General features: G+C 43.8%; 1 protein-coding gene across 1 annotated transcript in view; it reads left to right on the top strand.

Annotated features, from left to right (window-relative positions):
* The window catches only part of nkain1 (sodium/potassium transporting ATPase interacting 1), a 512,964-nt gene that overhangs the window by 455,657 nt on the left and 40,363 nt on the right, over positions 1–16,944 (top strand). The window contains exon 5 of the mRNA XM_078567413.1: positions 16,678–16,738. Coding sequence (XP_078423539.1) covers positions 16,678–16,738 — 61 coding nt within the window. The remainder of the gene's footprint in view (positions 1–16,677; positions 16,739–16,944) is intronic.

Here is a 16,944-nt window from a genome sequence, read left to right as displayed (position 1 = left end):
AATCACACACCCTACACTCCCCCATTCCCTACCAACCAACGGCAGAACAGCATAGGCCAGGCTGATGGTCAGGAATTGCTAACCAGCCCTTTTAGTTGGGGCTTACAGAGAAGGGAAGAAAATAGTGAAATATCTCAAACGTACACATTTTAAAATGAACAAATTGGAATTATGAAGTCAATTTTGGTTTTTGGGTGTAAAAGCCATCAGGTCATGAAACCAATAGAACCTTAATTTATTTAAACACTATTCCGAAAAACACCATTCGTGTCTACATTAGACATAGCGGTTGGCGACTAGTGGGATGTGGTTATCAGTAATTTTGTGTGATTCAAGATTATGGTGACAAAAGCATTGTAATGGACAGTGCAGAGGACTAATTAGACTGCTAAGGGCACAACTGTGTCGTTAGATAGACATGCAAAAGCAATATAGAGGATCTGTGTTCAAATCTCATCCTGGCAAGCTTGAAGGTGAATTCAATAAATGTTCAATAATTCAAGAAAATGGGATGATTTGAAATAAAGACTATAAAAGCTACAAGATTGTCATTCCAAAATTTGCAACTGATTCATTAGTATCCATTGAGGAAGCAGGGTTCCACATCTGTCCTCTCCCTGGCCAGCGTGTAACTCCAGTCCCACACTAATTGGTCTGAAGTGTCCTAGCAAGTCACTTTGTGGTGTGAACAACTGCTAATAAAGAAGACTTACCACCTTCTCAATGCGCCACCCAAATCCTCAGAACAAATTGAAGTAACGACTAACATTGAGCTTCTAGTCAGATGCTGAACATCAATGATTGCAATGGAAGCTTGGGTCAAATCTGCAAATAGTGAAACTACTTGTTTAATGTAGTAGGCTCTGGACAGACACAAAATTTTATTTAAGTGTTCAAAATCAGGAAAGAAGTCATATTTCAAAAAAGTTAGCGAGGATTGAAACTTAGCAATGCTTATGTGAAACCTGTTTCTCTATACAAACACACTGAAGTATTTCTTACATTTTGAATGATGGCATGTTCTGAATGGATGAAATCTTAATAGATTTCCAGCTACCCTTTATTGCCAGTTTTACATGGCTTTGTGTGACTTAAATCCAATGCCCCTTAGACATTAAGGTTGCTTATTGGGTAAATGTCGTGTCTGGCAAGGTGCGAACCTACAAACCAGGAATATCCATGGACCAGGGGCTGAATTTTCCTTTGCACCTTCTGCATCTTACCATCAGCTCAAATGTGAATCAGAAGCCCGTAATGTGTGGAAAACAGTCATTCATTGTGACTTTCCCCAGGGCGGCCATTATGACCAGAGGGTGGGCTTCACTGTCCATTTAAGGACAGTGTTGAAAGGGGAGCTCTTGAAGTTGGAGGTCAAGCACAGAGCTTCCAGCTTGAAATGAGCAGCAGGGTGCCATTCCAGGTAAGTGCGGGAGAGGGCGCTATGCAGGTGCCCGCTCTCCAACTTAAGTACAAAAAGGATTCTGCAGGCAGACCACCCACTGTGAGGGTTTGGTGGGGGCGAGGTTAGCTCCTCCACAGGGGCATTCTGCAGCTGCTGCTGCACCAAGGTAGCTAGGGACCTCTAGGTTTGCATGGAGTCCTGCTCCCCCCACCCCACTCTCCAGTTTGCCGCTAAGGAGGTCACCTCCAGGCTGCTAAACTGAGGGAACCTGGAGGCCGAGTGGAAAATCCCAGTTGGCCTCCTTCAATTGGCCTTAAGTGGCCATTAACTAGTTTAATTGGTTACACTCAGCCTACTGATATCCCGCCACAGGAAAATGTCCAGGGTGGGGGAGGTGGTGCAGGGTGGAGCTGGGGTGGGGGTGGGGGTTTGTGGAGGACTGGCATGCAGGCCAGCAGAGCTATTTTTAGCACCTATCTCCCTCTCTGCTCCTGGTCCTGGTGGGGGCCTCAAGCTTCCAGCTGAATGGAAATGAAAGTTGGACCAAGCGCACAATGGGCAGCTGATCCTTCACTGTCTGTTTTACACCAACATCAACCCCCCCTACCAAAGTGGGAACATATGAACGTGCAAATTAGGAGCAGGAGTAGGCCACTCGGCCCCTCAAGCCTGCTCCGCCATTCAATAAGATCGGGGCTGATCTGATTGTAACCTCCTGCCTACCTCTGATAACCTTTCACCTTTCAAGCATCAATCGAGCTCTGCCTTAAAAACATTGAAAGTCTCTGCTTCCACAGCTTTTTGAGGAAGGGAGTTCCAAAGACTTATTAACCTCGGAGAGAAAAAAACTTCTCCTTATCTCTGTCTTAAATGGACGACCCCTTATATTTAAACCGTGACCCCTAGTTCGAGATGCGCAACTTCCACCCATGGACTTTGCTGGTTGAATAGGCTCCCTCGGGTTCAGATCCTGGGATAGGGACAAGAGGAGTATCAGCCTAGGATTCTAACTGATTTCCATTGACCGTTTCACATGCAGGTGCGAGTTGATCGTAAGAGAAGGATCGACCTTGAGTTGGGCTGGGTCGCCTTCATGGTGGAATAGCCCTGTTGGCTCACACTGGCAAGATGAAGTGATGAATGGCCAATCAGGTTAGGGCCCAGAGGACTTGCCAGTGTATGTGTGTGTGTGTGGAGTGCTTTGACAGCAGGAACTAATGACCACAGGAGAAGCCAGGGAGGAAAGGAAAGGAGGAAAAAGCCACTAGCCAACAAGATATCTAATATATTCATAGCACGGAGCCTCACGAGAAGGGAAGCAAGGATTTGAGACAGGGCTGCAGCAAAATAAGGCCGATTCTGTGACCTGTCCTCTCTGGTGAAGTGTCACACTGAAAGTGTCCCCTCAAAAGCTACCCCTACATTACACACATAAAATACACAAGAAGATTTGTACCCAAATGTTAGTGCAGTTACTTGTTAAACCTAATTTTCCATCTATGTTTCATCAATAATGTGAGGAAATTCATGAAAGTCTAGACAGAGTAGATAGAGTGAAATTGTTCCCATTGGCAGAAGGCTGGAGAACCAGAGGACGTGGATTTAAGGTAAATGAGAAAAGAGGCACCAATGGATATATGAGGAGAAGCATTTTTACTCAGCGGGTGGTCAGGATCAGAAATACACTGCTTTTGAAAGGGTGGTGGAGACAGATTCAATTGTGGCTTTCGAAAGGGAATGGGATCAAGCACCTGAAGAGAGGAAATTTGCAGGGTTAGGGGGAAATGGTGGGGGAGTGGGACTAGCTGATTTGCTCATGCAGAGAGCCAGCACAAAGACAATGGGCTGAATGGCCTCCTTCTGCGCTGTAATCGTTCTAAGACTCTATATCATTGTCCTTGTAAACAGAGGAGTCAGTTTTTTTTAATTCATTCTTGGGGTGGGAGCCTCACTTCAAGACCAGCATTTATTGCCCATCCCTAATTGCCCTTGAACTGAGTGGTTTGCTCAGCCATTTTGGAGGTGGTCAAGAGTCACCCACCTTGTTGTGGGCCTGGAGTCACAGGTAGGCCAGACCAGTTAAGGGTGGCAGATTTCCTCCCCTGACAGACATTAGTGAACCAGATGGGTTTTTATGACAATCTGGTAGTTTCATGATTATTATTAATGCGACTAATTTTCCATTCCAGATTTGTTAATTGAATTTAAATTTCCACAGCTGCTGTGGTAGGATTTGAACACCTGCCTCTAGAGCATTGGTCCCGGTCTCTGTCTTACTGCTCCAGTAACATTACCACTATGTTGCTGTTCAGAATAGTGTGAATTTAATCAGGCAATCTGCTTATTTTTTGCAAATATTTGTGTAGATATGATTTACGAACAATCACTCAAAAATATTTTGCAAATCTATTGCTAATCGAACCTCCATAATCAATTAAGGATCTGGAAGAGAGATCACTCCTTTGGTATTAGCAGTAGCCATGAGGAAGTTCTAGTATTCACTGCACATATTCTTCCATCTTCTGTCTATATTTTTCCATTACTCAAGGCAGACATTGACCTTTAAAGAGTAGCCATGACAAGTAGGCAATCTCTTTCATTCTTTTAGCACCAATTGTGAATAGAACATTTACAACGAGGGAATGAAACAGAAGCATGATATGCAGTCCACACTTCCTTACCCTCCCAGAAACCTGTAGATCATGTCTTAACGTGATTTTAGGCTGCATTTTACACGCCCCCCACTGGGCATGTAAAATAGGGCAGGTGCCCACCCAACCCCTTTCCCACCCACCCCAAGCTCACCCTCATAATACAGCGGGTGGGCGGGCACCAAAATCGACAGCCCGCCTGCCATATTTAAATAGACGATCTAGGATCAATTAGGCTTGTTACCAAGCCAATTGGCCCTGATGGTATGCTGCCCACACCATGAAACATTTGGCGTGGGCAGCCGAGCGGGAGTGGGCAGTCCAAATATTTTTTTCAGTTCTTGAGAGTGTGGGAAGGAAGGGGATAGTTCTATATTCAGGGGCTGTCCTTTGCCGATCAGGGGATGCCTCCCCCCACTTCCCCCAACACCCTCCAAGATAGCAACCCCCTTTCCTACCCGCCTGCAGCCTCAAAAACCAACCCCCCCACCTCCCCACCCTGACCTACCCAAACCCTCCCTGGTCAAGACATCAGAACTATCTGTTTCCAGGGATCCATTGGACCTTCTTCCACCCCGCCCCCCCCCACCCCACCCCTTGCAGTGCCGGCAGCGCCAACTAACATGCTCTTGCCAGGGCTGATGGAGCTGCTGGCCAATTGGATTGGTTGGCAGCTCCCGAGGGCAGGACTTCCTCCCCAGTGAGGGGCGGAAGTCCCGCTCGACCCTTGTTTATCCCGCCCGCAGCGCACCATGGCTGCAGGATGGGCTGGCTGGCGTGGAGCGGGTTGGCTCCACACTGACTTTGCTCCTGAGGAGAGGGGTCAACCGCCCGGGCCCCATAATATTCAGGCCCTTGTGCCTGTCTATTTTGTCACGGTTCCATCCCCATCTATTTCTAATGAGAATACAACTGGTTGGAGGTCTTATAGGATCGGTTTGTTCCCTATTGTGCAACAGGAAGGGTAAATTTCTTGTGTAACAGTCACCTCTCAGGGTGGGTAACCAATGGATATGGCTGGCAAATAATTGGCAAAAAAAAGCCAGGGTGAGATGAGGAGATTTTTTTTTGCAAGGCAGCAAGTCGTTATGATCTGGAAGACATGGCCTGAAAGGGTAGTGGAAGCAGAGTCTATATAAACTTCCAAAACGGAATTGGATCTCTACTTTAAAAAAAAATTGCAGAGCTAAGGGTACAGAGCAAAACACTGGGATTGATTGAACAGCTCTTTCAGAGAGGTAGCACTGGCATGATGGGCCAAATGGTCTCCTTCTCTGCTGTATGACTCCATGGCCGGGATAGAATGAAGGAAACAGATCTTGTAGAGGGAGGGTGTCCAAGCCTTTTTGACTTTATGTGCCATTTAGATATGGACCATGGACCCTCCTGGCCAACACCTTCAACATCCAGTAAACATCCATAACAAATAAAAGCAAGTAGCTACATTGGGCACATGCCTATGCAGGTATGTACATGATGGGCTAAATAGTTTCCTTTCTGTGCTTTATCATTCGATGGTGAGCTGATTCCTTCACTTTGAGTATAAAATTTAAGCGTTAAAGGAAGGAGATTGCTTTTCTGAGGCCACAGACGTTGGGGACCAGAAAATGTTCATTTTGGGAATTTTATCTGGTGCAGTTTCCAGTATTTCTATGGGAGGAGGTGTGGAGATAGAGGAGAGGGAGCCAGCACTTCTCCATATTCACCAGAAAACCAGATGTCCATAACCCCTGCCATAAGAGGGAAGGGCTCCCACCTACTTGAAGACCCTGTGCAAAATTGAGCTGCCCTGAATAACCCAGTGCCAAGCCAGCGGCACTCAGGAATACATGTTATACAGGTTCCTAATCCCAACAGTGTCAGCCATGGCTCAATGGTAGCATCTCTGACTCAGAAGGTTGTTGGTTCGCGTCCCTCTCCACAGACTCGAGAACAAAACCTAAGCTGAGTGAGGGGAGCGCTACTCTCTCAGCAGTGCTGTCTTCTGGCATCAGATGTTAAACTGAGGCCCCACCTGCCCTCTCAGCACTATTTGAAGAAGTACAGGGAAGCTCTCCCTAGTCTCTTGACCAATATTTATCTCTTAACAAATGCCACTAAAACGGATTATCCAGTCATTATCTCAATGCAGTTTGCAGGAGCTTGCTGTGTGCAATTTGGTTGCCGTGTATCCTACACTGCCACACTTCAAAAAATATTCCATTGGCTGAAAGTACTTTGGGACATCCTGAGAGATTGTGAAATGTGCTATGAATGCAAGATTTTTATTCTTGACCAACCATCTTTAAAGATACCAAAAGGTACAAAACCTCTGACCCGAATGTGGAGCTGGGAGTTGAAGTTCAATCTAGTCCCGAAGACTCCCTCTTTGACCTCTTTCTCCCTCCATTTTGCAGCCTCCTCTACTTCTTCCCCAGTCACCCCCTCACAATCAGCCTCTCAGCGACCTAATATTGGAATCCTCTTCATCGATGAGCTGCCCGAGAATGCCCAATATCTGGCTCAATATCCAGCGTGCCTCAGGCCTAGGGATCGTTCCCATGGAAACGGGTAGGCCCAAGACTGCAATGGCAGGAAGTCCAAGGAAATTCAGGACCAACGCGTTGTTAACTTCATTTGCCCGTAGCCCCCTTTCACAAGAGCCCCACGAAAGGGTCGCCTTGAAAGATTCTGGATGGGCTTGGATGCTGTTGTTTTATTTTATTTCTGTTGATTGACATGGTATTGAATTGTAGGAATGATCAAAAGCAGCGGTTTGAATTAAATTTGTAAGCTACCTATTCACTCACAATACTTCAATGACCATTTCTTTATAACTCCAGTGAACTTGCACTATGGGACTTGATAATTACTCAATGCCACTTCCTCACTGGTGCCCTCAGCATTGTGTATTTCTATCCCACAAAAAAAATTCAACCAAACTGGACAAGCAAGTGAGGTGGGAGAGGGAGAAAAGCATAAAAATCAGGCCATAACTTTCTGTTTGATTTGTTTAAAAGCAGCATAAATTTTACTAAAAGGAAAATTGGCCCGAGATTCTCATGGTTGCGGTCAGAATGCTTTAACAATGAATTATGTTGTGATTTCAACAACCAATATCATAAATGGTGAAAAGTTTTAGAGAGCAAATAGTATCTCTATGAAACCGCTCTAAGTATGGGAATAAATCATTCTCTCTGGAAATAGAAGTTATTTAGATGCATGCACAATTGCTGCCCCAGTTGAGATATATATACACTCCTATTTCACCAATGTCTATCCCTGTCCCCTGGTTTGTCTCCCCACCCCCAACACTCTCTCATTCCCTCCTCTCCCCCTGTGCTGAAGGTGCTGACTCCTGCTGGGTGTCTCATACTGCAACTGTCCTCCAGGACAGGGGCTTAGAACATAAGTTGCCTCCTTTGTGTGTCATCTGTGGTTGGGCTAATAGCACATTTGCCTCTAAGTCACAAGGCTTTGGGTTCAGTCCCAATTCAGACACTTGATCACACAATTTAGCCTGACACCCCAGCACTGAGGGAGTGCTGCACTGTCAGAAGTGCTAGTTTTCAGATGAAATGCTAAACTTATATACAGTTTTGGCCTCCTTACCTAAAGAAGGGTAGAGGAAATGCAATACAGGTTCACTAGACTGATTCCTGGGATGAGAGAATGTCCTACGAGGAGAGATTGAGTAGAACAGGCCTATATTTTCTACAGTTTAGAAGAGTGAGGGATGACCTCAATAAGACCTATAAAGTTCTTAAGGGGCTTGACAGGATAGATGCTCAGAGGATGATTCCCCAGGCTGGGAGTCTAGAGCTCGGGGTCCCAGTCTCAGAATCAGCATTCAGGCATTTAGGACTGAGAAGAGGAGAAACTTCTTCACTCAAAAGGTTGTGAATCTTTGGAATTCCCCAGAGAGCTGTGGATGCTTTCTCATTGAGCTTATACAATACTGAGATCGGTAGATTTTTTGGTTACTAAGGGAATTAAAGGATATGGGGATAGGGTGGGAAAGTGGAGTTGAGTAAAGTTGAGGTAGAAAATCAACCATGATCTTTTGAAATGGTGAAGCTGGCTTAGAGCTGGCCTACTCTTACTTTTTTTCTCATTTCCTATGTTCTTAAACTGAGGCCCTGTCTATCCTCTCATCTCAGGTGCATGCAAAAGATCCTATGGCACTATTCCAAGGAAGAGTTGGACAGTTCTGGGGGGTCTTGTGGCACACTGGGTAGCGTCCCTGCCCCTGAGCCAGAAGCTCTGGGTTTGAGTCCCCTCCATGACTTGATGGCCATGGAAGGTGTGTTCATGACCTGGCCAAACAGGTTGATTATCAAGCTGTAAATCTGTCCAATATGCCTATGGCAGGCGGTAAGAATGAGAGAGTTTCCCGGTCAGCCATACTGCAGGAGGATATGTGTATATGCGTGTGTGTATGCGTCTATACTCATTGGGATTTAGAAGAATGAGAGGTGATCTTATTGAAACGGATAAGATTCCGAGGGGACTTGACAGGGTAGATGTTGAGAGGATGTTTCCTTTTGTGGAGTTTTCTAGAACTAGGTGGCACAGCTTAATAATAGGGGGTCTCCCACTGAAGATGAGGATGAGGGGAAATTTCTTACCTCAGGGGGTGCTTAGTCTTTCTCTTCCCCAGAGAGGAGTGGAGGTTGGGTCATTGAAGATATTCAAGGCTGAGTTAGACAGATTTTTGATCAGCAACGGAAACAAAGTTTATAAGGGGAGACAGGAAAGTGGGGTTATGGCCACAATCAGGTCAGCAATGAGATTATCAAATAATGGAGCAGGCTGAATGGGCCAAACGGCCTACCCATGTTGCTATTTCTTATGTTCTTATGTATTCTGTTAGAGCTCAAATAAATTAGTTATAACTCCAGTTCTCTTAACCAAGCTATCTATTTTTGCTTTCCGAGCACAGTTTCTGTGACTAATCCACCTTACCATGTCTTTATGGTGCAGCGTGCCCAGTCCCTTTCCTCATTTAGATTGACACGACAAATATTGGCTGATCTCCTTACTCAGTAGTTTCCACCTGACATTTTTAATCATTTCAATGGATTTTGGAAAGCCATAGAATTGGAGTGGTGAAAGATTCTAATCATTCACATCCACACTGGCCAGTCTCTTAGCTCTTTCATATTTAACTTAATATTTCTGTCATACCCACTTGCATCAGTGTTGGATGAATAGACGCTTTCAGAAAAGTGAGTGAAGCACAGAATATCAAAATCATGTTCTCTGCGCCCTCAGTTGACATCTTGTGCCGTCTCAATAGAATTGTCACAAGAATTCCATTTATCTCCCCCCAGCAGCCCCAATTTTCTTCCTTTCTTTGCTGAAGCAGTGAGTTATGGTAAGCTACAGTTCCTTGGGCACTGGCAGCCTTCTGGTAGCCCCCACCCACTCATTCCAAGTAACCTTTTAGACAGTGAGTGCTGTTAGGCCGCTCAATCAGTGAGGACAGCTTGACCTCACCTGGTGTCTCTGTGTGTCTGATGACCCTGACCAAGGTTTCACCCCTCTCTAACCCAGGAGCACGGAGCCAACTATCAACCTGATGAGTCAGATGACACTGACCAAGAACCTTGTGATTCTTGTGGCCAGTCTGCTTCGGTCATTTCCCAGATAGTTTCCATCTCAACTGAGCCTCCGGGAATGCAATTTCTTCAAAGGAAATGCTCTAAGGTGAACTAGACAGTCTAGAGTGTGAGATCTATTGAAAACTGTCTGGGAAACTTGCATTTATAGGGTACCTTTAGTTGTGTATTGCTGCTTGTGCTGAGTAAGACTAACACATGCTCAGCTGTAGGCAGCCATTATTGAACTAACTGAATTTATTTACACCTCCCCAACAGAGAGGGCAACTTAACAAAATGTTCATATCTTTCAATATAATACACCTTTCACAACCTCAGAACATCCCAAGGTGCTTTACAGCCAATGAAGTACTTTTTGCTGTTTAAGGTAGGAAACATTGCAACCAATTTGCACGCAGCAAATTCCCATTAAACACCAATGTGATAATGACCAGATAATCCATTTTTGGTTGAGGGATAAATATTGGCCATGACAGGAAGACAGCTATGCACATAGGCTGAGCTCCAGCGTAATGTTTTTCTTGCTTTACCGCGACCCAGACATGTCGATGTGTTACCTTTATTGCTTATATAAATATTAGGCGTTACAGCCTAATGATGATTGAGCTGCTGTAGGAACCAGCAGTCATGAGCTCAAATCTTCACTGTGACAAGTTACAAAACTGGTTTGAATAAACCTGGTCATTTTTGATTATGGAAATATAAAAATCCTACTGGTCCACTCATGACCTTCCAGGAAGGGGACCTGTCACTCTTAAGTGGTATAACCTGTGTGTGCCTACACCCTCACTAAATGGTCTATTCTTACATCACCCAGGTAGAGTGGTGGGTATATTACTGGATTAACAATGCAGGTGACGTGAGTTCAAATCCCACCACTGCAGTTGAGAATTTGATTTTTTTTTTTGTAAACCTGATATGAATAAAAATAACCATGAAGCTGTTGGATAGTCAATAAAAAAAAACCCAACTGGTTCACATACATCTTTTAGGGAAAGGATCCTGTTTGTCCTTACTTGGCTTATATGTGACTCCATTCCCACGTCAGCAAGGTTAATTCTTAACTGCCCTCTGAAGTGGCCTAGCAAACCATTCAGTTGTTTTACACTGTTACAAAGGTTGGAAAATAGTGGTGGGCAATAAAAAAAGATACCCAACATCAGTCACTTAGCAGTACAGAATGTGAATGTTGCTGAAAAGAGAGACATGTTGTTGAAGCTTTTCATCTTGCACTCATCAGGACAAACACAGGAACACCAAATTTCAAGCGATCACAATAACTTATACTACAGGACAAGTATTGTCATGGAGAAAGCAAAGGCATCCTTTTCTCCTGTTGTATAAATTGTTGTAATTGTTTGAAATCTGACACTCTTTGACAACATATCTCTCTTTTCAGCAAGAATTATTTTTTTAAAGTTAATTGCTGTTTCGAGAAACAGGTCCACATCACCCTCCAAGGCCAACTATGAGTGGTCAATAAACGTGTCTTTGTCAGTGACACACAAACTTAAATTTCATCATAGGTGAAGCATGATTGAAATGGCAAATATGATTTAGCCAGTTTCATTGCCAATGTGAGGACTGCAACTGTACTGAGCTGTATCTAACACGAGGAAATCAACCACCATCTCTGTATCCAACACAAGGGGAAACCGACCACCATATTTGCTCTCCAAACCAAGCTACATGTAAAGGATTTCCATTTGCCTAACAGATAGTGCGTACTTTTTCCACTCAGCTGATCCAGTGAACTTAGGTACAGGTTGGGGAAGCCTAGGGCTAAAGCCACATAGCTCACAGTACAAACTCTAGTGGGCTTTCCCCTGATTGGTCAGTTGAGAGCACCCTATCCATTTGGGCATTGGCTTTCAGAGATTTTCAATATGTTCTTATGTTGGGGTAAGATGTTACAAAGTGAATACTTTCCACTCACAGCAACCACCTGCTGTTTTAGGAAGGTTCTCCGCAACCTTATCTGATTTGACAACATCTTGCCTCATGACTGATAGTAAAATGCACAGCAAAACCCCAAGTGTTGACTTTATGTTATTTTTATATCGGTAGATCTTAAGAGGAAGTACGTGTGTGTTGTGTGATTGTCTGTGTGCTTATGTGTTTGAATATGTGTAGAATCAATTCTGGGATACTCTGGAACCATCCCAGTTATACTTTCCAACCAATTCCACAGTACCATCATTAATGGTCTTTTTTATTCACTCATTAGACGTGGACATTGCTCTCAAGGCCAGCATTTGTTGCCCATCCCTAATTGCCCTTGAGCAGGTGGTAGTGAGCCGCCTTTTGAACTGGTGAAGTCCATGCGGCCATAGAATTCGGTAATGAGAAATAGAGGCCTAGTACATCCACGGTTAACAGCCTTGTCTAAAATTGGCCGCATTCCTTTCCTGGCTAACCACAATGCTAACCTAAGGATTAGTATCATGGAATTACACAAGAGAGAAATTGTCCACTTCCATTACCATTTTTCCCTGAAGCTTTCCAAATGAGCTAACAGTGGAAATTTGGAAACAAGACCATAATAGTTTTCATTTAAGTTTGTTTAGGAGCTGCCAGTTTTTAGTCTAATCTACACCTAAAGCAGCATGTTGTTGACCACACTGTCAGAAATTGCTTGTGAAATATTGAGCACTTGAGCAAGGTGTCAAAATGTTCATGAGCAAGAAAGGGGAAAAATAAATAATTACATTGAATAGGATTTGCAGGTTATTGCTGTCAGCAGCGAGTGTGATACCTCGACCTGATAACGAAAGACTTCTGTTGGCCTCTCAACACTTATCATTGACTGCTCTCAGGAATTGGAAAGCTACCACTTTGACACTTTGAATTGGTGCTTGAAACTGAATATTGGAGGATTGCTGTGTGTGTTAAATAAAAGGTGGTTAGAACATGAGATTTTCAATCAAAGAACATGCCTGTATGTGTATCTGTGTGTGTCTGTATGTATGTGTGTGTGTATTGCCTCTTCTATCTGAGGGACACTTCCTTAAAGATCAATACATCCTGGACCATAAATCTCTCTGCTTCTCCACTCCATTAGGAATTTTACCATTTAAATTATACTTCCTTTTACTATTTCTTCCCAAAAATAAACTGCTTTACAAGTGGGTACCTGGGTTTTCTACATATAGGGGCATTGGATATAAAATAAACAACGTAGTTTCCACAAAACATTGCTTAGGCTTCAAGTGGTGGCAACTCTGAGCACCACCTTATGGGAAGAATGTTAGACCCATGGAAAGGAGACAGTGACCATTCACTAGAATGATACCAGGAACGAGAAGCTCCATGTTTGAAGAGATGTTTGAAAAAGTATTACTTTTTTACTGTAACAAAGAAGGTTAAGGGAAGAACAAGTAGAGATTGTAAGATAAATGATCGCGAAAGATATTTGAAGAAGAAACAGTAAAAGATTGCTTCCGTTTGGTTGGTGAATTGATTAAAAAAAGCGGGGTTTGTACTTAGGATACTGATAGGAACAATAAAGTGGGAAATTATTTTATCCAGACGGAGGCCGATTTGAATTTGGAATGCTTAACTTACCACAAGTAATGATTGAGTGAGAGTCTGGGATAATATTGCAGTAGTAAGCATTTGGAAATGCAAGGATTAATCACAGACATTCAGCACTGATTCGTTGAAAACTGGTTAAGTTTGACAAATTTAATGGTACAGTAAAGTCGACAAAAGATGCAAATCTATGGGGAGAGAGCAGGACATGTGCAATTCATTTCAGATTGCTCCAGCAAAAGAGACAGCAGAGACACAATGGGCTGGATCAGTGTCATAAACATCTTTGGATCGAAAGCTTAAAAGAGGAATTAGATATCTAATTGAAAGGAAGGATATAAAATGATATGGGAAAAATGACAGGGAAGTGGAATTAGAGTGGGCAGAATCAACACATTTTCACCAGAGAAGGCCATATCTGGTCCAGCATACCCTACATGTGCCCATTGAAAGAGCTACCGAATTAGTCCCACTGCCCTGCTCTTCCCCCATAACCCTGGGTTTTTTATTTCCATTCAATTCTCCTTTGAAAATCACGATGGAATCTGATTTTTCTGCACTTTCAGCCAATGCATTCCAGATCACAACAGTTCACTGTTTAGGAAAAACAGTTTCCTCATGTCACCTCTGGCCTTTTTGCCGATTATCTTAAACCTGATTCCTTCTGTCCCTGGAAACAGTTGCTCTTTAATTACTCTATTAAATACATTTGTGATTTGAACACCTCTATTAAATCTCCTCTTACTCTGTTCGGAGAATCGCCCCAGCTTCTGCCATCTCTCTACATAACTGAAGGTCCTCATTCTCCATTCCCAATGTAGTCTGCAATCTTTCCAGTCCTCGACAAACTTCCTGAAGTGTGGTGCCTATAATTGAACACAATATTCCAGATGATGCATAACCAGTGTTTCATTAAAGGAAAAACCAGTAAAACTTGGGAAGTGACTGGTACTGGTCCAAAGTGGAGTTCCGTTTTAAGGTATACAAGACCAGTCCAGACCAGTATCACAGAGTCACCGTGCAGAAGAGGCCCTTTGGCCCGTCGAGTCTGCACTGACACGTGAGAAACACCTGACCTACCTACCTAATTCCATTTATCAGCACTTGGCCCATAGCCTTGAATGTTATGACGTGCCAAGTGCCCATCCAGGTATTTTTTAAAGGGTGTGAGGCAACCCGCCTCCACCACCCTCCCAGGCAGTGCATTCCAGACCGTCACCACCGTCTGGGTAAAAAAGCTTTTCCTCACATCCCCCCTAAACCTCCTGCCCCTCACCTTGAACTTATGCCCCCTTGTGACTGACCCGTCAACTAAGGGGAACAACTGCTCCCTATCCACCCTGTCCATGCCCCTCATAATCTTGTACACCTCGATCAGGTCGCCCTCAGTCTTCTCTGCTCCAACGAAAACAAGTCTATCCAACCTCTCTTCATAACTTAAATGTTTCATCCCAGGCAACATCCTGATGAATCTCCTCTGCACCCCCTCCAGCGCAATCACATCCACTTCCCAAATTTTACTGTTTTTTCCTTCTAGGTAAGGTTTAGCATAACCTCCTTGCTTTTGGACTCCAAGTCTCTATTATTAGAGCCAAGAATCCCTATGTTTTGTGAACAGCTTTCTGAACCTCTCCTGCCAGCTTCACCGATTTGTGCACACGCACCCCCAGCTCTCTCTGCTCCTGGGCCCCCTTTAAAATTATTTACAAAAGGCCTGCATTTATATAGCTCCTGTCAGCTTCTCTCAAACATCTTGAAGCACTTCACAATTAATATCATGGTAAAATGTCGTGACCAAGATAGTGTTTTGCGCACAGCAAGATCCCACAGACAGCAGTGAAATGTATGACTCGTTCACCCACTTTGCTGGTGGAAGAATTATTGGCCAGGAGAGAGCTCTATGACCTCCTCTGAGTGGTGATGTGAGATAAAGAAAGCCTTGCATTTATATGACACATTTCACAACGTCTCGAAGCACTCAAAGCAGTCATTGAACTACTTTTTGAATTGCAGTCACTGTTGTAATGTAGGAAACACAGCATTTGCACACTGCAAGATCCCATAAGTAGCAATGGGATAATGTGTTCTAGTGTTGGTTGACGGGTAAATATTGATAAGGTAGTGGGGGTAATTCCCCAACACTTCTTCAGAATGGTGCCATGGGAACTTTTACGTGCACTTTAGAGGGCAGATGGGGCCTAAGTCTTATCTGAAAGATGTCACCTCTGGCAGTGCAGCACTCCCTCAGTACGGCACTGCAATCTCAGCCTTGATTGTTGTGCTTGAGTCCTGAAGTGAGACTTGAATCCACAACTTTCTGACTGAAGAGGTGAGAGTGCTACCCACTGAACCACAGCTGACACTTGGTCTTTAGCATCTGCCTGATCAGGACCCTCTAATGATGAATGGTGTCCCTGACAATGCAGGGATCCCTCGATAAGCAGCTGTCATTTCAGCTTATATTTTAAGCTCAAGTTGTAAAGGGAGACTTGAACCAATAACCCGCATGTCTGTGACAAGTGTGCTACAATCTGTGCCAAGTGTTGTGTGTCACCTACGCAGATGAGATATTTGTTCGGATGATGGAAACATAACTGAGCTGTGGAATTCCTTGCCGTTATTACCTTGCCAGTCTGAAGCATTGCCAGTACTGTCAATGTGCATTCAGCACAATAAAACTGCCGATAGGCTATCCTAATTTCACTCAACGCATATGCCTGCAAGTATTAATGGTGTATCTATTAAACAATGGATACATCATTGACTCCTAATCTCCTGAAACATTAAATAAATAAAAGAATAAAACAATATTTCCTGGTGCACTGAAAGAGATGAATAAAACAAAGAAAAGGGGATTGCTTAGTATTCAGCATATTGAGAGGATCCATTATTCGATTTCAAATCTTTTGGCTTATTACACATGCCAGAGGCAAACCTTAAGCAGCATCCCCATTCTATTTTGTGATCGTTAATAACATTTTTCTGTAACAATAATCCCTTGTGATGTGCTGCTGGTCTTTAGATATGACTTTAGTTGCATAAATAACTGTCCAGGAATCACCACTTGGCTGATTTGAAATTCAGTTTATAACTTGCCTTGCAAATGTATCTGCAGAACTTCAAATTGATTCATATTCTAAGTGTTTCCCCCTTGGGTGATAAGGTTTCATTGCTGGTCGGTGCTAAGTGAGCTGGTCTTGACAACAATTAGGGGCCACTACACTTTATCATCAGTGCTTTTCTGCTCACGGCAAAGGGCCAGAATCAGCCAGGATCTTCATCGTTATTCATTGCGCACCCCTCACGGGAAAGTTCACTCGCATCAGGTGAAACGAGGAACCTTGTGGTCAAAGAGCGTGCCAAAACTCTCAGCTTAGGCTTGCTCATGAAGAATGGCCACTGAGGTCATGGATTGGAGGGGAACTGGGACTTGAGGGAAGAAATTGAAATTGTGGCGAACAATAAACTCTGCTATTTTTTTGTTCTTTTGCAGCTCTGCGGGTTTGTCTACGCTTGTTACGTCAGCAAAGTCTTTATGGAAGAGGAAGACAGCTGTAAGTGTCTGAAGTATTACTCACTCAGGATGAACCTTAGTCTTTAGGAACACTGGAGGGACACCACGGGGACAACTTTAACCTAACTTTCTAGTCAGGAAGTCTACCGGATCGAGTAGAACACCAGTTTTACCACCACTCCATCCCCAACCAATAATGTTCATCACAGATTTCAATGGAGGGTATTCTCAGGCAGGGTTCAAACC

Source organism: Cetorhinus maximus, chromosome 21 (assembly GCF_964194155.1).
Source record: "Cetorhinus maximus chromosome 21, sCetMax3.hap1.1, whole genome shotgun sequence".
NCBI classification, from domain to species: Eukaryota; Metazoa; Chordata; class Chondrichthyes; order Lamniformes; family Cetorhinidae; genus Cetorhinus; species Cetorhinus maximus.
The sequence above is the reverse complement of the archived record's forward strand: the minus strand, read 5'-3'. Positions and strand labels throughout refer to the sequence as shown.